Below are 25,571 nucleotides of genomic sequence, written 5' to 3' on the forward strand. Positions count from 1 at the left end.
GAGTGTAGCCTAAAACTATTTCTAGCACACAATATTAATACTTCTTCTGTCTTGTGTTCCAATTACCCATACAAGTGTACGGTCATATCCCAGGCTATAAAACCATAATATGAACGGACAGCAAATATTACATGTTGTTCTACTGACTTGCACTTGTTGTCCTCAGGGGTATGCGTCCGGTTTCTTTTTTTTTGGGAGAGGGGGAGTGAGAAAATTAATAGGCGAAGGTAGGCCCCTGGAAGTAACGGGTGTTTGTGTGTGGAAGGAGGGGGTAAAAGAAGTGTAGATTGTACAATCACATCTAGACAAAATATGTAAGTTTCTACTTCTAATTAAATTCAAAGTGAAAGAAATGAAATGACGCGCGGGGCAGCACGCATAGATTGGAAGGGACATGGGTAGAACGGGCACGCGGTGAACAGGAGAAAGTGTACACCTACGGCGAATATGAGTTGAAATGAAGAAAATGAACCTCTCGTGTTTGTATGTCAACAGATGTAGGTTTGTCGATAGCTATAACATTACTCTGTTATATCTTCCGCAGGATCTCGCGATACCTGCATAGTTAATTCAATTTGGAGGCTGCCTTGAAAAATGTGTGCCTTCGGGTAGAGCATGTTTAAAATGTTGAAATACTTATTTTAAAAAGGCCTTGGCACACTCGTAACTCCAGAACCAAGAAGTACTAAATGCAATCAAGTGACCCTTCTAATTGCCCCCCCCCCCCATGTCCACAAAACAAACATATTGGACGGTACTAGTTACAACCAAAACTATATAGTACAACATTATAGTACACACACAAAACGGAGGATACTGTAAATAATCACAAAGTTAAAATGGGTAAAAACCCAAATTAATATTCTTTATCCCCGATGAAAATTTAACACCTATTAAATCACAAGGTTGCTTTAGACAGAAAAAAACGGTTGGGTTTCCATTCTAGTTTGCTGCTAAGCAGAACATAATGGGTTTTTTTGATAAGCAGTTTCAATTGATGACATGGTACCTGAACAAAACTGGTTTGCCAAACAACAGTCAGTAGTGATCCAGTTGTAACCCGGAGTTTGGCTATAAATGAAGTGACAAAGAGTCCATGACTTAAAAACTCTTATTTCTAATTTCGTAATTTTAAAAGCTGTTGTCATTTTACTCCAGTTATAACAGATTATCATAGTATGACAAGATTTAGTTTGAACAGTAAATTGATCAGTGATGATCAATGTGAACACATTAATTTGAAAACATAGAACTTTGAGGGGAAAAATAAAAGATTCAACGACAATTTCTCAAGACGGTATCATTCGACAAACGCAGCTAGGTGCAGTTAATTCTATTTAAAAAAAGGGTATTCATTTTACTATGATTAATACTTTGATTCTCTGAGTGTCAATTGGGTTCAATAAATGTATTTCAATGATATCGATTGACCAGCATTCCAACCTATACGATTTGAGGTGTGATCTGATCTTAGTGTGGGTACTGTTATTGATGCATTGACAAGAACGATGTCCGTGTTGTGATGCAATACGATGGAATCATAAGAGGGCGCTAGACTATTTTTGCAGTCGACCAATAAATTCAACTCCACATGTCTGCGGCCCTTTTCGAAACCACGGCTTCGGCTTTGGATTCGGCTTCAGGCCGTCTGAAGCCCGAACACGTATACGCAAAGCACGCTCAACATGTCAAATCAATCGCGGGGCCAATCTAGACTGAGCCAAATCTGGAGCAGAAGCCATGGGTTCGAAAAGGGCCTATAATATGTCACTGCTCAGAGGTCGATTTCACAAAGAGTTAGGACTAGTCCTAACCTAACTTAGGACTAGTCCTAGGAGATATACAAATTGCATGGATAGTCCTTAGTTAGGAAGAGTAACTGGTCCTAACTTGAGATAAGACTAGTCCTAACTCTTTGTGAAATCGACGGCAGGTAATGAAAAATCGCTGCTAACTGATGAAAGAGGGCGCTGACACTAAACTATGGAAGTCCAAATCAATCGTCAAATTTTGAACTTCCAGTCGTCACAAGAGGGCGGTAATGATATTTAATGGTAGCACATAATCATGATCGAAACCTTGACGTTTAGTTGAACTCGTGTCTTAAAGTTTCTTACTATAGATCGAGAAAAGGCCACACTGTTCTTTTCAGAACTAACACGACTTTGCCATTGGACACCTTCGGTAAACAGTATTGTCCAAGGCCCACACTTCGTGTATCACAACTTTTATATAAAATAACAAACCTGTGAAAATTTAGGCACAATTTGTCATCGGAGTCGGGAGAAAATAACGGGAAAACCCACCCTCCGCACGTTTCGCCATGTCATGACATGTGTTTAAAATAAATCCGTTATTTCTCGATATCGAGAATGTTTTCTCAAAAAGTAAAGCATTTCATGGAATATTTCAAGAGAAGTCTTTCACCCTTACCTTCTGTAAACACTGTAAGTTATTTGTAAATCTGTGATCTTTTAATTTTGTTCTGTTCCGGAAGGGTTCAATGAGACATTCACATGTGGTTACCGCAAACCTCTATTAGTCGGTCAAAAAAACAAAATATATTCTTATTAAGGTGAACCATGAAAATAATCTATTTAGATGAACAATTGATAGAAAAGGTACCTCCATGGGGTATGCCTTGCCGTTGACTGTGTGTTCAGAGCCCCTGTCGTCTTCTCGGCCCCAGTGGAACGTAAACTCGGCCAACTCGTACGCTGAGTCTGGTGCCAAAGGACCTCCTGTTAAGACTGAATGGAAAGAGATGGGTGTTTTAGTCAGTTAAGGGCATTGTACACTATTGGTTTATTATTAGCACATTGCTTTGTATAGAGCAATGGAGAGCTGTTGATATTTTAAACATTGTGAGAACGGCTCCTTCCGAAACTTAGTGTTTGAGAAAAGAGGTTTCTCACTCAATATTTGAAGACTTCAGGCCTGAAGCCTTTTAAGCATCAGAAAACACACAAATTATGCAACAGTGTTTTTTTTAAAGGCAGTGGACACTAATTGGATTTGTCAAAGACTAGCCTTCACACTTGGTGTATCTCAACAAATGCATAATATCACAAACCTGGTGAAAATTTGAGCTCAATCGGTCATCGAACTTGCGAGATAATATAAATGAAAGAAAAAAAACACCATTGTCACACGAAGTTGTGTGCGTTTAGATGGTTGATTTCGAGACCTCAAGTTCTGAATCTGAGGTCTCGGTATCAACTTAGTAGAAAAATACTTCTTTCTCGAAAACTATGGCACTTCAGAGGGTGTCGTTTCTTACAATGTTTTATACCATCAACCTCTCCCCAGAGAATGATAATTAATCAAAATAATTATAAGCATAAAACCTTACTTGGTAACGAGTAATGGGGAGAGGTTGGTAGTCTAAAACATTGTGAGAAACGGCTCCCTCTGAAGTGGAGTAATTTTCCACGAATTTGATTTTGAGACCTCAAGTTTAGAATTTGAGGTTCCGAAATCCAGTATCTGAATGCACACAACTTCGTGTGACAAGGGTGCTTTTTTCTATCATAGTTATCTCGCAACTCCGACGACCAATCGAGCTCAAATTTTCACAGGTTTGTTATTTTATGCATATGTTGTGATACAGCAAGTGAGAACACTTGTCTATGACAATTACCAATACTGTCCAGTTTCTTCAAAGGCAGTGGACACTATTGGTAATTACTCAAAATAATTATTGGCACAAAACCTTTCTTGGTAAAGAGTAATGGGGAGAGGTTGATAGTATAAAACATTGTGGGAAACGGCTCCCTCTGAAGTGACGTAGTTTTCGAGAAAGAAGTAATTTTCAATGAATTTGATTTCGAGACCTCAAGTTTAGAATTTGAGGTCTCGAAATCAACCATATAAAAGCACACAACTTCGTGCGACAAGGGTGTTTGTTTAATATGTTTAGATACACCAAGTGAGAAGACTGGTCTTTGACAATTACCAATAGTGTCCACTGTCTTTAAAGGATTTGGGTACTTTTTGCAATACAAAACACAATATCCACATATTATTTACATTAAACTTACACCGTTTGAAGATGATGATAGTAGAAAGCGTACCTTAAAATATTAGTTGCTGAGGTGCTGTAGTTTTTTTAGAAATGAGTAAAACAATGTCATGAAGATACGCTTTTACATGCTAAAATAATTTTAGTCTCATGATCACTGAGACGAAAATTATTTTCATGACATTGTTTTACTCATTTCTCAAAAACTACACCACCTCAGCAAGTAATATTTTCGGGGAAGCTTTCTACCTTCATTATCTTCAAACTGTGTAAGTTTAATACAGATCTGTGGACATTGTGTTTTTAGCAATTGCCCCTTTAATGAGCAGTTGGTTCAAATTTTCACACATGGTATTTTGTGCATAATTGTGTTGGATACACCAAGTGAGAATATTGGTCTTTGGCAATAACCAAACGTGTCATGTGCCTTTAGACACAGTTGAACAAAAATGTAATTCCAACAGGTTTTATTCCACGTACTGCACTTCTTTGAAACTCATTGCTTGGTGTATGATTCCCTCCATGCATCATGCAATCTGATCTGAAGAGGAATATCAATTCCAACTTTCAGCTTCCCAAATATTTTCTCAAAGGCAGTGGATACGTTTTGTTATAATATTTTGTCAAAGACCAGTATTCTCAATAGGTGTATCCCTAGCATAAAAATAACAAATGCATGGACATTTTTAGTCAAGAAAAACAACTTTGTGGGCTTCCAGATGCCTAAAAAGGGCTTCAGGCCTGAAGTATTTTATTAGGTTAAAATAATTATTTGAGGGACAAATTACCTTTTTAGAAGGAGTCGTTTCTCACAATGTTCTATTTTGCCAACAGCACTCCATTGCTCGTTACCGAGTTTTATTTTTTTTTTAGTAATATTAACAAATAGATCACTAAGTTTTCCTCTCATTTTCACAGGGACCCGTTTGTGAACTGATGAATCCTGAGAGTAAACTTACCTGATCTTGGCGGTGGTTCTGATTTGCCTAGGCCTGCCATGACTCCATCTAGAAACGAGAAGAAAAACATATTAAACAGTCAAGTTAGGTCAAAGGTTATTAGGCTGTAAGAGTGAACACTTATAGAGCGCCGAATACTCAAGACTTGGAACTGGGTTTGGTGTTTTTGGTGTTAGAAATTAAAAATTGCTTAGCCGTTAATTTCGGTAAGCAAAATGTCTTGTTATCATTGGTCATTGTATGCACTTGGAGGCTTAACAAAAGTGAGGGTGGAATATTCAAACACTTTCGGTCACGGGCTAGAGAAGGCGCCCTTTAACCATGCTATACTCAAAACAGTTTAAGAAAGATTTGAAAGACAATAAGTGAACTCTGTGCAGTTACAACTATGTCAACATATATATGTAATTTTGGCTGGTAACCTGTTTCTGTTAAGCAATACTATTCTGTGCATGCAAGACGGTATTGTGCTTTCACAGGCTTTACAGTGGGCCCAGTTTGCTAACAGCTAATTTTATGTTCACCATTTGAGTGGCAGGGTCCACTAGTGCCCCACCCTATTTAGTAAATAAATTTGTCAAGCAAAATGTTCTGCTTTAAAGCCGTTATACACTTTCGGTAAACAGTATTGTCCAAGTATCACAACTTATATATAAAATAACAAACCTGTGAAAATTTAGGCTGAATCGGTAATCGGAGTCGGGGGAAAATAACGGGGAAACCCACTCTTGTTTCCGCACGTTTCGCCGTGTCATGACATGTGTTTAAAACTAATCCGTAATTCTCGCTATCGAGAATTGATATTGTTTTACTGTTTTATCAAAAAGTAAAGCATTTCATGGAATAATATTTTCACCATTACCTTCTGTTATCCCTGTAAATTATTTGTAAATCTGTGAACTTTTTTTTTTCTGTACCGAAAGTGTATAATGGCTTTAATAACAGCTTTATGCAATATGGGCCCAGACATGTTGCTGTTTACAAACAACACTTGAGTGTTGCACTAAATATAATTTTTATGTGTCTTTTCTCTATGAACTAACCTGGCTTGTATTTGACACTGATCTGCACTGTGTTTCCAGTATTGATCATCTCACATTCACGGCACAGAGCGTAGTCTGCATTCAAGCTGGGCTGATTGAGGGCGCTGTCGTAAACTGACTGACGGGAGTTGATGTTGATTGGGGACTGGCAGTCGCCGCGAGCTTCTGGAAAATGAAGGCCCCATTCTGCTGTGCCTGTATAGAGGGGGGAAATTGTTTAGAAGGTATGAGAAAGTGAGAAGTAATGTGGCAAAAAGAGAGAATTAAGGTGAAAAGGTGGTATAAGGGCTACTAATGGTGAGTAAGGGGAGGGGTAAGTTTGGGAGAGGGTAAAGTGGTAAGATGGCGTTATAGAGGGGTTAAGATTGTGAGAAGGATTGAGGGGGAGTAGGGTATGGTCTGTAAGAGCCATGCGCATCAAGTGCCACCTTTATCTATCCAACGATTACAGCGACGACGCGTGTGGCGGCGATATTACAACGTGTATTTCAAGATCATCAATGACCGCTTCACCGGGTAGCAGAAATAACGAGAAGTTCTTCGAATTGTAGCTACTATTCATTATTTTGACCGTCACATTTATTGAGGATGCATCACCTCTGTTGACTTAGTTTTGATAATTAATTTACCTGTATCTTCTTTCTTAGATAATGATTTATAATTGAACAATGTTTATAAACGAACACCAACCAGCATATAGCGCATACCAACTACGTCAGAATAAGTTAATTAATTATGATGTTTGCCTACTTTAATTAAATACTGCCGAAAGGAGAATCGCAATAGAATGGCAATGAAACACTTGTATATTGAGCTCAATGAACCCTCATTGTCTATGGACATTGCCACTACTAAATTTATAATTGAAACAAAATAGGCCAAAATACACACTTTCAACTCAGCGACCTGTTAAAACAAAATCGAGCATTTTCCTCTACCTAATTAGTCAGAACTGGCCCTGGTCAGTGTCCCCCGTGGGGCTTGACCCACTTTCGGGTCAGTATGACCCATAGTCTGTGTCAAAAATCACCAAGAAGTGGATAAAAATGTTGTTGAGTCCTAAGTAAAATCATCTTTGAAAAAAAAAAAAAGAGAAAAACACCTTAAGGGTGACTCCAGTCTGACCCAGATATGGATCACGCCCCTAGGACCCGTGAGTTTGCAAGAGTGTAACATAATAACACAACAAAACAATAACACACACACACACACAACAATTTAAAAAAATATAACATAAGGAAATTTGATATTGTCACATCTCTTCATTTCATACTGGTTCAACCCAAAAGTGTTTGGGCAACGAATCTTCATTTTTAAACAACCATTGTTCAAGTAATATTGCCTGTGATTTCTTTTCAGAGAGCCCGGGAAAGTTCAAAGTTTAGTGCTAACACACATCGGTGTATAAGGGTAAAACCCAAATTAATACTCAATATCCGTGTTCTGGTTTTACTAACCAACCTGGGCCCAATTTCATGGCTCTGCTTACCGCCGAATTCTGTGTTTACGATCACGATTCCCCGCTTATGTGCAAGCGCCGAATTTATGCACTAGCCTTGTAAGCGTAGAATGCCTCACGCGGAGTACGCACGCGCAGAAGCCAAAATTCGCAGCTAACCCGTGAAATACGCTTGCCGTAAGCGCAGAATTCCCTGCTTCCGTAAGCGCCGATTATGTGCTTACGGTAAGCAGAGCCATGAAATTGGGAAATGTAGGTTATGGAGTGTTCACAGCATCCTATACCGGATGGAAGTTAGGTTGTTTAAACAATCGTCACTATATGTACACATAAACCAATGGAAGGAGGAATGCAGGAAAGAATCTCGCTTATAAATGAACGCCTACAATACACAGTAGGGAATTTACTCAACTTGAATGTTTGCTTAAACAGACAAAGCAGAAGAAATTAATGTACTTTATTTGTAATTAATACAAACAAATAAAAGGGTAATAGGCATAATGGTATTTAAATAAAATAGTTGCGTCACGGGATTTTGTGCACAATATTGTGTTGTGTCCTGAAGTTGTATGTACTATTAACTTGGGTTTGATTGATATTATTTATCAAATTTATGATGGTTGTTTTCAAATAAATAAAGCCTACCTACCTCTCGGGATTAAAACAAAAATTAACCATAATTTAAAAGATTGGCCGACCTCTGTTCTCTCGTGTTCAATACTAGAACTATGCAATGTCTTAATTGAAACTCGTCTGGGGTGGATTTCACAAAGAGTTAGGACTAGTCTTATCTCGAGTTAGGACGAGTTACTAGTCCTAACTTAGGACTAGCTGTACGCTTTTGATATCTCTTAGGACTAGTCCTAAGATTAGGACTAGTCCTAACTGTTTGTGAAATCGACCCCAGGTGTTTTATAAAATTGTTCGTTTCCCCCATAATTGTCATAATACAATTATCAGATTAAAAAAACCATCATCAAACACTCGCTTCTGACAGGAATGCATATTCAATATTCCGTACATTAATATTCTTATTAAAGAGTTCATACCCAACGGCTATTCTATGTCACTATTGATTGATGGTCCTGTAGAGATTTTGTTTTTCTTCAGTATCCTACGTGGTACTACGTAATATTCGAGGTATTTTACATGATTGGCAGTCACTGACAGTGTTCAGGTTATGTGTGATCGACCATCATACAAATCTGGGCTTAATCCGCTGTGCCAGTCATAATATGAACATTTGTGCAAATTCTTCATGTAAACTCTTTGTCCTTTATTTGGTTGTAACAACCGCAATCAGCTGTTGTATGTTTGGTTAGTTTTTGTTCTTGAAATGTTCCCGAATTGTTATGACTTAATTTCAGAGGGAAATATTTCAAAAATAAAAAAAAAATTATTTTAGTGTCAATTTTTTAATCACTAAGCTGTCATCAGACTAAACTTTAACAAGGATGTTTGTATTTAACAGATGGAAATTTGCATCGGGGATAAAGAATTATTAATTTTGGTTTTACTCCTATATACACGGATGTGTGTCAGCACTTTATACTCGGTACGTATCCGAGCTCCGTGAATAAAATCAAAGGCATAATGGATGTATTCTTACCCAAATACATTTAAAGACACTGGACACTATTGGTAATTGTCAAAGACAAGTATTCTCACTTGATGTATCTCAACAAAAACAAACCTGTGAAATTTTGAGCTAACTTGGTCGTCGAAATTGAGAAATAATAGTGAAAGAAAAAACACCCTTGTCACACACACGAAGTTGTGTGCTTTCAGATCAGATGTGTGATTTCGAGACCTCAAAACCTAAATCTGAAGTCTCGAAATCAAAATTCGTGGATAATTATTTCCTACTCGAAAACTACGTTACTTCAGAGGGAACCATTTTTCACAATGTATTTTACTATCAACCTCTCCCCATTACTCGTTACCAAGTAAGGTTTTATGCTAATATATATTTTGAGTAATTACCAATAGTGCCCACTGCCTTTAATTACACAACAATAACATTACGGAAAACGTTAATCTAATATAGCGTGAATGTATTTTAAGTAGGCTTTATCAGATACAACCAGATGTTTACAGTTCTGCTAATTGGTATTCCACATTACATTGCAATCAACCGTTATTTTAGAACCACGTGTGTTAATGTTATGCACAATTATTTCTAAGCAAGATAACATTACCTTATGATCGAAATAAAAACAAAATGCTGGAAATTTCACATAATTACTTTCTTGTGAAGCACATGTTCTGTTAGTGTGTTTAGATTTATAATCTCGTAACTCAGCATCAATGTTGATTTAAAATAATATTTAAATTTCACATAATTAATATTTTGTTAACCACATTTTAACCCCGATGCAAATTTAACATAAATTACACATGTACTCGATTATAGTAACTGTGTTGAGATATTCCCAGTGAATGTATCATTTCTATATTTACCATGCAGAGGTCAAATCGTAGTCTTACCACCAGCGCTAAAGGCTGTATTGATTTAAATTTCAGATCAAATACAACGCTGTTGACGGTAAATGGTCGCTACACATCTATTCCGATATCTTCGTGGTGGCGTAGGCCTAATAATTGTTTTAGATATCACTATCCACAACGACAGTCTCGCTGTGTATATCATGCACAACCCAAGGCTAATCCAAACGGGAGATAATTATTATTACAGCGCTGTGCCTGGGTGTGTTTCCAGCTATTAGAAAAGACAGCATTGACTTTGTATTACGGTGCTGATAATGCCAAGGCGATATCGCTGCTACAGTAATGCATCACTTCGCAATGGCGCGCAAACACTCGATTTCTAGAAACACAGATGCGGAATAAAGATTTGAGATGGCAGACTGTGTTAGATTCTTAACATTAAGACAAAAATAACGTACCGTCGTTGATGTATCGCCAATCAGCGCCTTCGGCCTCTATCTCCTTGTCAACAGCAGACATAGTATGCATTTTGAACACGTGTAATGAGTGAGCTTTTGTTTTAAGCGAGACGGGGGAAAAAAAGCCCGGGAAAATCCAGTAAATTTAGGACTATACGTAGGCGGATGGTGTGTGTGACTGCCAGTGAGATGCACACTGCGTAAGATGACGATGCGACGGAAGTAAAATGAGATTTCCCCGGCGACTGCCCAGAAGTCATCTCTTATGTGTTGCCATGGGAACCGGGTATGGTATTTCGCTAGATATAAAAAGCGCGCGGAGTTAATGGTGAGATCGTCTGCTTGTTGTCGTCGTGGAGTATTTGTGGCCAGGCGTTTAGCTCTTGCCTGGAGTAGCTGTTTCCTATACACACTGCGTGTTGTATAGTCTAGTAAAAGAAAACTCTACATGCAGCTTGACTTGTATTTTTTTCAGTTTGCATATCAGCCCGTTTATACAATATTTACTTTCATTTATCCCGATTGCTGTGTAGATTATGCGGAGTGGAAAGTGACCCTTGCACCAAAGTGCGGGTTCCTGTATCATTATTGTGTTGTTTGTGATCTGATAACCTTTAGGAGCCATGCGTTGCATGTTGCGGCATCGACTGCTCTTATATACAGACGTTGAAATAGACGTTTTAGACCGATTCAATGCGGAGTTATAATCTCATAAAGAAGAACATAATTGATTGTACGGACATTTTAATTGTCTACTATTTTGGTGCCCCCCCCCCCTCACAAATACACTTTTCATAAATAGCTCCATGAAGAGTATTTCATTCTGAGAAGTGTAATCTTTATGTTTTTCTTAAGGGATTTAAAGTCACCTGGAAGTGGTATTTTGTCAAGATAAAGGTTTTGTCACTAAAATGTGTGCTTTAATGAGTAGAATATGAATAAACAGTTAACGAGGTTCTAAAAGTTTAGTTTCATTTTATTAACAAACTTAAAAGTAGGCCCGACCCGAGAGGGCGCTGTTCGTGACGTCAATCGAGGCGCGGTATTTGAAGCACGGCGGTTCAAAGTGTTTGCTGCACAGCGCTTGAAAAGACGTCGGACCACATTGCAAACTGACCCCGTTTTAAATTGTTTTGCTGCCTCAAGCTGCAACAATACATCAGCAGCAATACACGTGGTCGACATTGCAGGAAAATTGCAAGAAATAATTTTTTTTTCGAAACGTACAAACTCACGACTAGGACTTGAATGTACTTGCACGTACGTGTGTTCGATGTTCGATCTAGGCAAAGTCTGCCTCGAGTGACGTCACAAAAGGGGTAGGCGGAGTCACCCAACCCAAACATATATTTTTGAAACATATAAATCGTTAAATACACTTACTAACAAAAATTATTTGATTGTTCATTAACATAATTATACTCTTAATTATACTCTTAATGTTTGAAGAAAAAAAATTATATTTCCAGGTGACTTTACATCGATCCCTAGAGAGACCGCTCGGCTCATGAAAGAGTTAGAACTCAATACACGTTTTACGATAAAACCCGAAACAGCTTTAAAAGTACACTATTGATGTCACTTGGTGAAGAAAAATAAACATTATCCCGCTATAAATAATTATTTCAAATCAAGATGGTGCCATTTTGGTCGAGACGAAAATACTTTGCATTGTAAGTGTAATCAAACTAGACACGTTTGGAGTTATTGGTCAATACCATAATGTTTGACCGCGTGAGGGCGCTTCCAACGGCGAATTTTCTTTGGGTGCGTTCGTTTAGCTTCCCTGGGTCGACCCCGGTGTATGGTGGGTTTTTTTCCAGGACGAACGTGGGTAATTATCTGCACACGTTCGTCCTGGAAAAAAAAACGCCACACACCGGGGTCGACCCAGGGAAGCTAAACGAACGCACCCTTTATACACAAAGCAATAAAACTCATCGCAACACAAGTTGTCCGCTTTATTATCAATCTCCATTATATAACCATGTTGGTTTGTATTGTGACATTACACTAATAGCAACTACGACTGACTTGCAGTTTTAAGACCAATCTTAGGCCCCTTATTTTCAAAAAATCTTATGTCAACATTACCTGTGCGGGACATATGCAAGTGGAGGTTGTTGTTTCAATGTCACAATTTGAAGGTTTGGGTTGACCAGATCTCGTCTACTTACATTTATATGCAGTCTTGCCGTCCGGTAGGAAATCCCGAAACCGACGATTGCAGATATTCTTGATGACCGACAATCTCATCACAGTGCTCATGGCAGGTCGAGACTGAAGTCGACGCTTATAAATTTTGCCATAAATCTGACAGCGACGGGCCGACATATTGGTAGCTGAGCTCAGGCACATGCACTGGTCGGACCCTCGACAATGCAAATCCCTTGTGTTCTGATAATGAGTTTGTGAACAATGCACGGTATTTCTGTATTGAAGTGTGTGTTTTTTCTGAGGGGCCAGGTCTGCGTGACCTCGATTGACCTCCTTTTGAGCTGACCGATGGCTGCAGACACAATGTTGAAGAATGGGATCTTTCAGCCACAGCCACTGAATCGGTCAAGCCAGTTGCGCCTGCTATACTTGTTACCCTTTAAAGTCTACGGGTGATACATATCACCATTTGAGGATGACAGCGCCCTCAAGTAAAAACCATGCATTTCAAACACCGCTCTTTATATTATATCGCCCTCTTTTCAATTCCAGAACGTGATTTATTATTGTGGCAAAGATTTTCTTGTTCTTGCCGTCAAACAAAATAATAGGAAAACATTTGTGTGGGTAAACTAAAGTACCTTACTTACGTCTTAGAAATAAATTAACACAACGGATATGTGTCTTAATGTTTTCTTTTTCTGGATATCTCTCGGTCTATTTCGTCTCGAAGCAAGAGGGGGCGAACGTCGGTTATCAACTCCTACCCATGCATCACAAATTGACACCCTATAAGCGGCTATGAATAAAGTATGTTTGGTTTAATTAAAACTGGAGTAGGCTGAGGGAATATCTATTCAGTATTATTGTTTGTTTAGAGGGCTACTCTGATTCTTGCACAGCCCGCTGTCCTCTAACTAAGCTTTCCACGGCCCGGGTTGAGTTCCAGGTCGCGCCTCCTCCTCAACGCCCACGCTCTACATTCAGTCTCCTCTCAGTTTCGAGTTTGATCGCTTTATAATGCCACAAGCTAATGACAAAATGGCTTGACCGATTAACTTATTGAAATAGAACCTTGTCCTCATCTCATCAAACACTTTACATGGGTCCATAAGGCCAGGCACTATTCACAGTCCCTTGTTGATCAAAGTACCACCCCATATAATAACTCAAGGATCCACGCATGGATTTAAAGACACTGGAAACTATTGGTAATAAACTCAAAATAGTTGTAAGCAGAAACATGTATTTGGTAATGAGTAGAGAGCCGTCTGGTATAATAATCTCATTGTGAGAATCGGCTCCCTCCGAAGTAGTTTTTGAGAAAGAGGTGATTTCTCGCTCATATTCGAAAAGACTTGCCTTTTTATTATGCATCTGGAAGCACAGATAGCTATTGCAGCAAGGGTGTTTTTCCCATTATTATCTTGCATTGTCGATGATTGAGCCCAAATTTCCACAGGTTTGTTATGTAATACATTATGTTGAGATACACCTCTTTGACAACAAACGTGTCCAGTGCCTTTAAGTGCCATTATGAAAACAATATAATTTATAATTTTAATGAATGCATTGCCCTGTGCAAACAAAAAATCGGCTTGAACAACTAAATTATTTGAAAACTGTAAAAGGAAAACAATACACATTGTTTATAAGGAATGTAATATTAACTCAAAACTTGTTAGCAGAGTGGTTAGTGAGGACAACGGTTTGGGGCGGGAAGAATCTTTGATTAATGACAGAGCTTGGTGTGAAATTTTCTTTGAAGTGACGAGTCCACAAAGGTGAAATAACTTTACACTTATTGTGTGGGAAGTTGTTTTTATTGTAATTACACAATGTGTGTATCTTATTTTTATCAAGACCACGTTGCCTTGGTTCATAATGACACGTTTTGTTTTTCGATTGTAGATTGTGGTTGCAAGCATGAATAATTAAATCGGGCACACTCCAAGAAAAGCGACAGTCTATATACGGCATTTAGCTATTGACACCGCTCAACACTGTTCCATGCCCCATGCTTGTAAGCAAAGAATCGACGTTTACCGAAGAAGGCGAACCCGCGCTTACGTCAAGCGTATTTCACAGGTTAGCAGGGAATGTTTGCTTGCGTGTAAGCGTACTCCGCGTTAATATGCATTCGTCGCTTACATAGCTAGCGTAGAATTTGGTGCTTGCACAGAAACCGCATAATTCGGCGGTAAGCAGAACCTTGCAATTGTGCCCAGATGGTAAATGTGCAAAACTATACATATACATGTCTTTTTCCATGCTTAACCTGTAGGTATTGGCCGACAGCTTCGATTCTCCCAGGTAAAGGTCATCCCGAATTAGGTCTGTACTCGCATCCTTCACCAACTTATTCAAAAGGCTCCTTGAGTGGAGACTAATTAATAACTTGTTATGCATGGGTTGTAGGTCTATGTACTCTTGATTCTAAAGCATTTGATGTGTATTAATCATACTCACTCTGATGCATAGTTTCTAGGATTTGTTGTGACGGGAATGAACCTGTGTGTTCACTGGGCCTCATTTCATAAAGCTGTTCTCAGAAAGCAAACGTTTGTACTAACTGTAGCAGAAAAGGGTGCGTAAGCATCAAGGTGTTTCACCATGATTTATCAAAGTTACGAAACAAAGCATTCTCTACGCGCAAGCACTTTCACCATGGGTGTGCATGTAACGTCACTCGTGTGCTACCCGCGGTTTAGGGAGTTTTTACCCTTTCTGACGGTAAACAGCTTTATGAAATATAAATTCTGCTTAAGGCCGTGCCGTAAGCACGAAACGTCTGCTTACATGAAAATGTGTTCCTGATTGCAGCAGTGTAGCAGCTGTTAGACCTGAGCCGATGGATCATTACCGCGAGGCTGACTAAGCGATTGACCAAGTACCTCGTATGACGTCACAGCGTTGTACATTAGTGAAGCAACGCCCATAATGAAACATCATCCATCAAATGATGAACAGTAAATTACGAGTCGATTTAGAGGCCGTGGCTTCTAGAATGTTTGCTAGCAGCCATAACATTTACGTCTGGTTTGGGGACTGACTGCAATTTCTTGTACGTAAAGATTCACATTTTTTTTCGATCGCAAATTTTTACGTGTTCGTAGTCCCACCCATCCTAGGAACATGCCAAATTACGAATAAAAACATGGCAAGCTTTGTTGCATAATTAACTAAAAATGCAAATTCAGGTTTTCTAATGTGTTTTTTAATGCGCTGTTTGGACGACAGTAACAAGTGCACATTTAACATATAATAATATTAATAATAATTTAAACAATTCATGGCAGACAATTGGCGCAGTTTTATATCATGACCGATAATTATAGTAGTTTATTTACCTCTCAAAAGATTTGTACATTGATTTCATTAAATATAATATTCATTAAAAAAATGTGAATATACAAGTTATGTTATAGAAGTATATAGTCAGGCCTAAAATAACAGAGTTCATATATGTAGTGACAATTTCAAAACATTGCCGTGCCCTCTTTTATAATAATATGAACTGACAAAATTCATCAAGAGAATAATGTTGTGTTGTTGTGGTTTCGTCCTTGTATTTGATACGTAACAATCAATATAGAAGCACCAAGCCCCCAAAAATACAATACAACGAATGTTGCAAGCAAGTGACGTCATACATACCATAACGATTTTGTTTTGTTACAATTTGAAAGTATGTACAAATTCATTTTTTTTTTTTAGTGCTTGATACAAGTTAGTTCAAATAGTATGTACAAATAAGCAATACCTTAACCTCGGCGATGACGCAATGATAAATATAATATTATTTAAATTTATAGCACCACTACCACCACCCTTTTTACAGTTATGTTATAATATGACCTAGCCTACTTGGTCAAAAACCAAATAATTAAGAAGCAATTGTTTTAACACCCTTTTAGTTGACGTGTTTTAACATTATGTTTATAGTGTCAACATATGTTGATATGATGAGTTTTTCATAATCCTCTTAATGCATGATTATAATTAGCATTATAGTAAATATATTATATATTATATGGAATCTATTAGTGATTACGTAATAACTCGCTATACATTAAATACACCGGTCACTTATCTTCATAATATTGACTTTGTCTTCCCCTAATGACATTGAGGTTTAGTTAAATTGGTCGTCAACAGCTCCGCGTGAACAGCATCAAACAATGAGGCTTTTATGTGTAAAGTGCATCAAGCCAATTAGAATCACCATCACATACAGGTGTGGCGGTAATTTGGAAGAAAAATACATAATTGTATATACATCATTATTCCCGAACACGGATTATTGACAACAATAGGGAGACTTCCAACACAGGGGCTGAAAGCTCAGTTGGTAGAGCGCCGGAACCGTAGTCAAACTTCTTTATATGCAACCCACAATCGTACTTAATTCTCTTAACACAATGATAGCTATGCGGGTTTTAATAATTAGTAAATTCTTAATGACCTATCCATAACATGATACCGTTCTCATCACTTTGTCCTTCCAAAATCAAAAGTTTCGTTGTTGAGAAAATAGAAGTAGCTGATTGCATGCAAACAAATAGCTAATGGTCTGATGTTTCGACTCAAGTAATGGAGTTATGGAGTCTATCTTTGTTTCATGGTTATGCGCTTTCTGTTTTGGATGTCACATGTACATTACTGTGGGAGGTCATACTACATAGGAGGTAATTCCAAAATCAAAATACAGCGATACTTTTCAGTTCAGCTCATTCAGGCCTAGATATACATTACATTATAATAACGTCCCAATTAATTTTTAATTAATTTCTCTCCGTGAACACAGTGTAAAGCATGTTTTCATATTGCACTTTTGAGAAAATAGATGATTAGTTGTTGCAAACAATAATTACCAACCAAAATAACATTATATAAATGAAGAAAAAAAAAACGGTTCGACCAAAGAAGAGTATTTCTTAAAGGCATAATGACAACACAACGAACATGAACAGGTAACAGGTAAGTGGAAATACAATTTTGTGATGTAGAGCCATATTGAAAATTCATGATTTTTTTCAAAATCGCACTTTATAATTCACCGGCGTCCGTTAGCATATCGCAGTTTATGAGAGATACGACGTTTACGGTCAGACCCCGCCATGACATTTTGAAATCATGCCATCCATATGGTTACGTGTGAATATAACCCCGGTAACAAGACAGAAGAATTTTGGTTCACGCAGTCACGGTCCCTTAAAGGCAGTGGACACTATTGGTGATTGTCAAAGACTAGCCTTCACAGTTGGTGTATCTCAACATACACATAAAATAACTAACCTGTGAAAATTTGAGCTCAATCGGTCATCGAAGTTGCGAGATAACAATGAAAGAAAAAAACACCCCTGTCACACGAAGTTGTGTGCGTTTAGATGGTTGATTTCGAGACCTCAAGTTCTAAATCTGAGGTCTCGAAATCAAATTCGTGGAAAATTACTTCTTTCTCAAAAACTATGCAACTTAAGAGGGAGCCGTTTCTCACAATGTTTTATACCATCAACCTCTCCCCATTACTCGTCACCAAGAAAGGTTTTATGCTGATAATTATTTTGAGTAATTACCAATAGTGTCCACTGCCTTTAAAGGCACTGGACACTGTTTGTAACTACTCAAAATAACTTTCGTGGTAGTTAGCAAAGGGCAGCTGTTGATAGAAACATTGTGAGAAACGGCTCCCTCTGAAGTAACTCAGTTTTTTAGAAAGAGATGATTTCTCACTCAAAATAATAAGAAAATACTTTTATTGTGCACATGAAAGCTCACAAAGTAATGCACCAAGGGTGATTAGTGACACATTAAGTGAGAGTACTGGTCTTGGACAATTACTCAGGTGTCCGGTGCCTTTAAAGACAACCATTAAAATCTAAGACAAATATTTCCGCATTGCTTGCCGAGATGTCTTCAATGCATGCGCTAAGCTGCCTAGGGCAAGACACCATGGCAAGATGCAGAATAAATCGATTAATGGTTCAGCTCAATGGTAACGATCAAATTTACTTCAATTTGAATTCAACTCACGTCCGAGTTGTGACAAGGACTTGCCTCCAGCCGCTCGTACACGAATTACGAGGATTAAGTAAAACGTTTGGACGCTTAAGATACAAGTGAAGACTTGGGAAGAGACTAGGCCTATACTTTTATTTCTGCCTCGCAATCAGTTTTTATTCGACACACAGTTCCTTCGTGTGTTTATGAGAAACAAGTTACATGAACTCATAAAAATTCACAAGGATCCAGACTAGGGATCAAGCTAGATTCAGCACGTGTGAACGAGGTTGAATTTCGATTATAGGCCTCCAAAATTTTGTTTTTAACAGACAACAAAGGCACGACCCAACACAATTAACTTTACCTTAAGAGACAGAATCAAACAAGAAAACAACACCGTTCAGAATTACAATCATGTGAACCTCTAGCAGTGAAATTAGAGGAACACAGTGTGAAATTTAAACTTGGAACAAATAAGAAAATCTGTGAGTTAAATATAATCAAGTTCCTTTAATTGCTTTTCTATTTTCAGACATAATGACTTTCTAATTGTCCGATGCAATCTAAATCAAATTCTCGTCTTCGATATCTGAAAGTGCGCCTTTTGGGACTGTCAGAGTATTAACATATTAAGTAAAGCCAAGGGGCACCGTAAAATACTGCCCGTCCCCCCGCCCCCCTCCCCGCACTTTTTTTTTACAGCAAAACGAACACCAGCAAACAAAGTTTACGTTTCTTGCGGTTATTGGTTGTCTAAGTGCAGCGGTTGTTTATATGATTTTCCCGGCAAATGAACTCGGCAAACTCAAACAAGGGAATGTTAACACAAGCTGGCAACAGCCAATCTCTCTCACTAACATTGGTGACACGTCTATGATTATGAATTGCACAAATCATGAAATTCTAGTCATTGTGAAATCATCGGTTAGTTTGGAAGGATTTGAACCCACAGCCTTGTGAGTGCAAGTCATGCAGTCTAACCACTGGGCCTCAGTGAAGTTTTGAGGGATTTGAACCCACAACATTTGCAAGTCCTTGTGATGCAAGTCCTGCAATTTAACTGCTGCACCACCGCCACCCGTGGAGCCAACTTTTACATTATGCATGAAACCTGTTCTAATAGAACGTCAATAAGTGCACTCAAATGTGATTAGTCCCGACCGTACAAAAATAATTCATAATTTAATAAGTTTGATGATAACATTATGAAATAGTATTGTCAAAAGAATGATAATTTGAAAGAAAACGTGGTGTGCTTTGTTAGATGCCAATCATAAGCATTAGATTGGTAAACATAGTGTAACCTCGTTCCCATCGACCAGAATGTCAATAAACACTTTATGTAAGGCCTGCCTGGATGATATAATAGTTATACGATAAGTTTTGTTTCTGTTGTTTACAGTTATGAAAACATTCATCGCAGCATCATCTTCTCGCATGGACTCTAGTATCATCCGTTACGATTCTAACACCTAAACTTTTTTTTTGTTAACCACGTATTCGGCTTAGGTTCGTGCTTAGGCTGGACCTAGCTGTAGGCCCGGCCTGGGTTCCGTCACTGCTTTTGAGAACGCACGTTTTGGTGTACGTGACTTTAAAGAGGTTAACGGGTTAAAGCCATCGTTTTCAAACCTCTATTATGGTTTGGCCATCATTCGTCAGGTTCCCTATTCAGATGACTGAAACCATTGTGCTTGTTCTCATTTTATTTGCAGGGACCAGACTAGCTTTTCTCTAAAGACTTTTCAAACCAGGGCCATACAACTGACGGCTTTGACAAAATTAATTTGGAATCCTCTTCAACAGTACCGCTGCAGCAAACATGCATTGCCGGAGTTGACAGTCGTTGCTTTAGCCTTTTTTAAGCCTTGGTATAGGCTTGGGATTGGGTCCGTTTCTATGCCTACTTTTGTCAGTCATGTAATACAATGAGCGGAACCAGAAGTCAGGTGAACGGGTGAATTGCGATTTGAAAAGGCTCTGTTGAAAGGAAGCTAGTGACAGTAAAAATAATCTGACTTATCGTCAACTGAGTGATTACATTGATGTAGTTGTAGCCAATTGAAGATGGTATAATAGGAATATAACCTAATCATGTATATGTAAATTAAAGCAGTTTCTCATACACTAAATGACGTATATCATTTCTTTATGGCATCAAAAACATTATGCTCCAATAGGTTTTGTAATTACGAGGTACTTACAATTAGTATTACAGAAAATACATTAGTATAAGTCGTACCTATAGTACTTCCATGACATGGCATGATTTTGAACGTGCGCGATACCCGGGTGGCTCATCAGCGCTCCGGCGTCTAAGTATTCTCTCTAGGACCCCCCGTGCTCGGTTTAGCATGGACGACCTCCGTCTCTTCTGCGAAGCGATGCTCTGTCTACATGGACTGACCTTCCCAGTGGAGTCCATGCTACCCCTGCTCCCGGATTCCTCCTCGTCCGACTTGAGACGACTCCGGAGCCGGAACTGCCGGACCACGCCGTGGAATAACTGCTCGACATTGTGGGAGATCGCGGCGGAGGTCTCGATGAGTTTGCAGTCGAACAGGGCTGCAAAGTGCTTCCCCTCTGAGGAAAGGAAATGGAGAAAAAGAAATATGTATATACACTCTGAGAGTTACTGAAAGAGTCAAAATAGCATTGCTTGAAAGTGACGAAACATCAGCAGGTATCTTTATGAAAATGGGAATTGCGAAATTGCCTAGAAGTGACAAAACATCAGCAGGTTTCTTATGAAGATGGGAATTGCGAAATTGCTTACGCCTGCTTCTTGCCTTAAAGGCACTGGGGTGGATTTCACAAAGAGTTAGGACTAGTCTTATCTTGAGTTAAGACGAGTTACTAGTCCAAACTTAGGACTAGCTGTACGTTTTTGATATCTCTTAGGACTAGTCCTAAGTTAGGACTAGTCCTAACTGTTTGTGAAATCGACCCCTGGACACATTTGGTTTGTCAGAGACCAGTATATTTTCTTACGTGGTGTAACCAAACAATGCGTACAATAACAAACATGTGCAAATTTTGGCTCAAGTAGTCATCGAAGTTAAAAGAAAATAATCAACTTAAGAAAAAAAACACCTTTGTTACACAACATTGTGTGCTTTCAGATGCATAAAAAAAGGCTTCGGCTGAAACCTTTTATTAAGAAATTACCTCTTTCTCAAAACTACGTTACTTCAGAGGGAGCCGTTTCTCACATTGTGTAATACTATCAACAGCTCTCCAAGGCCAGTCACCAAGTAAGTTGTTGTGCTAACAACTATTTTGAGTAATTATCAGTACTTAGTGTTTAGTACTTAAAGGCAGTGGACACTATTGGTAATTACTCAAAATAGTTATTGGCATAAAACCTTTCTTGGTGACGAGTAATGGGGAGAGGTTGATGGTACAAAACGTTGTGAGAAACGGCTCCCTCTGAAGCGCCATAGTTTTCGAGAAAGAAGTAATTTTCCACGAATTTGATTTCGAGACCTCAGATTTAGAACTTGAGGTCTCGAAATCAACCATCTATTCGCACACAACTTTGTGTGACACTTGGGTTATTTTTTCTTTCATTATTATCTCGCAAATTTGATGACCGATTGAGCTCAAATGTTCACAGGTTTGTTATTTTATGCATATGTTGAGATATACCAACTGTGAAAGCTAGTCTTTGACAAATACCAATAGTGTCCACTGCCTTTAAGAGTCCCGTAATACACAGTGACTCAAGATACTTTGACATCCGTACAGTGTAAGCTATTTACTTGATATCCGTTTAATGACATGTTAGATGTTAGGTGTGTTTTCTTTTTTGTTTTGTTTTTGGGGGACGGTTAAGGTTCTGATAAGAACCGGTTTAGTCTCTTTATGGTAAATAAAAGTTTCGGTTCGTAGTTTTGGTTCGTTGTAGTATCTTCGCACCGGCTTTTCTCAGACTCAACACTTTTCCCATTTTTATTTTATTTTATTTTTATGATTTTATCAAAAAAATGTTTTTCAAAATTTATGCTATATTGCCGCAAGTTTAAAGATTAACTCAAACCTGAAAGTTCTTTCGTTTCGCTTATAAATAATTGTCATTTAGACAGCTATGGATATTACTATAATCGGCCTCAATAAAATATGAAGTTACTGTATAATCCAAAAGACTGGACAAATTAACCAAGTGGATTACTTATCACTGCGATAATAAATTTACTGAAATTAAAAACAGTCTCATCTCACAAATACACCCCAATTGATATTTCTATTTTAATAAAAAAAATTATTCATTAAACATTTTTCAAATTAAGTTCTGCAAAACATAAACTCGTCAACAACAAATGTGCATTAATCGACCGACCGAAGAGGTATCCACTCTGTTTTAATTATAAAGTTGACACGCATTTCTGTTTGTAAGCTGGGTGTTTTGTTTATGTCCGGGGGCATAAAGAGTCTGGGGGAATAAACAAAAATCAATACCTAGTATCGACTGAATTATAATGACGTAAATTCCAAGCTGTCGTTCTGGAGCTCACCACTGAAATAGTGTATTATCATCCCAATATGATCACTGTAGTGCGTTATAACTGCTAATATTTTAAATAAAATACTCAGTTTTTTTTGTGTTGTTTTTTATGTTTTTTCATTTTTTATACCACAGGACCGTAATGCAATACAGCTCTTGTGCTGATTTTTGTATCCTGTATAAACATCTTTAAATAAATAAATAATTAATAAAATAATGTTGTTGTTTTTTTCCTTTTTTTTTTTTTTTTGTGAAGCGCAATGATCATTATTGGAATTGCAGTAAATAAGAGAAGCTGTTATTGTTATTAAAGCCATTGGACCCTTTCGGTACAGAAAAAAAAGTTCACGGATTTACAACTAATTTACAGGGTTTACAGAAGGTAATATGGTGAAAGACTTCTCTTGAAATATTAGTCCATGAAATGCTTTACTTTTTGAGAAAACGGTAAAACAATATAATATCTCGTTAGCAAGAATTACGGATTTATTTTAAACACATGTCATGACACGGCGAAACGCGCGGAAACAAGAGTGCATGGGTTTTCCCGTTATTTTCTCCCGACTCCGATGACCGATTGAGCCTAAATTTTCACAGGTTTGTTGTTTTATATATAAGTTGTGATACACGAAGTGTGGGACTTGGACAATACTGTTTAACGAAAGTGTATAATGGCTTTAATGTACGACTACGGCCAAATTTCATAGAGCTGCTTAAGCACAAAAAATATTGCTCAAAAATTGTCTGCTAAGCAGAAATGAGCAGAATACTAGTCACACATTGTACATGTGACATGGTTGTTTGGCTGGTAACATTATTCAGATAAGCGTAACTTGGCTGTGATTTAACTGTCGTTCTGCCTAAGCAGATCTATGAAATTGGGCCCTAGTCTTTTATGAAACACAAAATGTGGCAATCGCTTAATTATGGCATCAAAATAGAAATTTAACAATTCAAAATAGACAAAGCGTAGGTAGGATAGTTTATACAGAAAAATTTCTGGGGCTTTTTCCATGAATTTAAAAGCGGGAATAAAATCATGGCTGAGTGTTTGTATTTTTAGCCGACACCCACTAGCTTATTTGCAACGAGACCGCTACACGGATTTTAATACATAGATTATCGGTGTTGTAATTACTACACTGCAAGCATTAAAATAATGAATAACCTTTTCTTTTATTTTTCCCAGGGTTAACGCTTTCGCTGTTATTTTTTTTTAGGGATTTTTTGTAAGGATTTTTGACTAACGACAGGAATTAAGTTTTGTCTTCGAATAGCCAATTAATTTCGAATAGTTTAAGTTGTAACTTGTATGATTTAATTTACGTTTTTTCCCTCGTAGGCGGACAAAGCTGGAAATATAAAACGTATCTCGAAAGCTTACGTCTCACGACCTCCATACTGTTTCTTTTCTTTGACTGTATGAACCTTAAAGCCATTGGACACTTTCGGTAAATGGTATTGTCCAAAGACCCACACTTCATGTATCACAACTTATATATAATATAAGAAACCTGTGAAAATTTACGCTCAATCGGTCATTGGAGTCCGGAGAAAATAACGGGGAAACCCACCCTTGTTTCCGTTACGTTTCACCGTGTCATGCCATGTGTTTAAAATAAATCCGTAATTCTCGATATCGAGAATTGATAATTGTTTGAATGTTTTTTGTTCAAAAAGTAAAACATTTCATGGAATAATATTTCAAGAGACGTCTTTTACCATTACCTTCTGTAATCCCTGTAAGTTATTTGTAAATCTGTGAATTTTTGTATTTCTGTTCCGAAAATGTCCAATGGTTTTAAACTACTCTTTTCGCTATAACATTGTATATATATGCATTCTGATGCTGTGTTTTTGAAAGTATGGAAATAAATATGAATTGAATTGAAAGAGGGGCTGACCCCAATATGAAACTGGAGAAAACGCGAGGCAACAATGAAAACAACAAATCTAGTTTTGCACATGCATTATTTAATTTTGCCTCTCCAGTAACCATAGCAACCCTTACCTGCGAATGAAACCTCCCTTGACCGCTCTAGATCCGTCTTGTTGCCTACTAGGATGATTGGAACTGTTTCGGTCTCTTTGCTCCGTTGGAGTTTAAACCGGAGTTCATTGGCCTTCTTGAAGCTTCGCCGGTCCGTAACGGAGTAGACGAGGAGGTAGGCATCCCCGGCTGAGAGATACTGCTCTTCCTTATCCTCGAAGGCAGTCTTCAGAGGGTGTGAAGAAGAAAGAGGAGTTAGAAGAAGAAAGAGAAGGAGGAATAAGAAGAAGATGATGATGATGATGAAAAAAGCTGGATTTGTTGAGATTAAAGGCATTGGACACTATTGGTAATTACTCGAAATAATGGTTAGCATAAAAACATATGGTACAACGAGCAATGAGAGAGGTTGATAGTATAAAACAATCTTTGAGAAACGACTACATCTGAAGTAAATAAACGTAGTTTTTGAGTAAAATGTAATTTCTCACTCAAATATAGAAAGACTTTAACTGAAGACCCTTAA

The 25,571-nt window shown here is 37.9% G+C and overlaps 2 protein-coding genes across 3 annotated transcripts in view; both read right to left on the bottom strand.

Moving 5' to 3' along the window:
• LOC139934754 (carbonic anhydrase-related protein-like) overlaps window positions 1–12,870 on the bottom strand; it is a 32,041-nt gene extending 19,171 nt beyond the window's left edge. Inside the window, exons 1-4 of one of the 2 annotated variants that reach the window (XM_071929151.1) lie at window positions 12,566–12,870; window positions 6,024–6,218; window positions 4,981–5,028; window positions 2,626–2,750 (exon numbers count right to left, since the gene is read on the bottom strand). In XM_071929151.1, coding sequence (XP_071785252.1) covers window positions 2,626–2,750; window positions 4,981–5,028; window positions 6,024–6,218; window positions 12,566–12,746 — 549 coding nt within the window. In that variant the 5' untranslated portion in view covers window positions 12,747–12,870. Of the gene's footprint in view, window positions 1–2,625; window positions 2,751–4,980; window positions 5,029–6,023; window positions 6,219–10,388; window positions 10,624–12,565 lie in introns of those variants that run through there. The other variant, XM_071929152.1, reaches the window with a different exon arrangement.
• A 3,003-nt stretch (window positions 12,871–15,873) lies between these two features.
• The window catches only part of LOC139935281 (ras-related protein Rap1-like), a 33,000-nt gene continuing 23,302 nt past the window's right edge, over window positions 15,874–25,571 (bottom strand). Inside the window, exons 3-4 of the mRNA XM_071929795.1 lie at window positions 25,067–25,271; window positions 15,874–21,134 (exon numbers count right to left, since the gene is read on the bottom strand). Of these exons, the coding sequence (XP_071785896.1) occupies window positions 20,794–21,134; window positions 25,067–25,271 (546 nt within the window). The 3' untranslated portion in view covers window positions 15,874–20,793. The remainder of the gene's footprint in view (window positions 21,135–25,066; window positions 25,272–25,571) is intronic.

This window comes from Asterias amurensis, chromosome 3, assembly GCF_032118995.1.
Source record: "Asterias amurensis chromosome 3, ASM3211899v1".
NCBI classification, from domain to species: domain Eukaryota; kingdom Metazoa; phylum Echinodermata; class Asteroidea; order Forcipulatida; family Asteriidae; genus Asterias; species Asterias amurensis.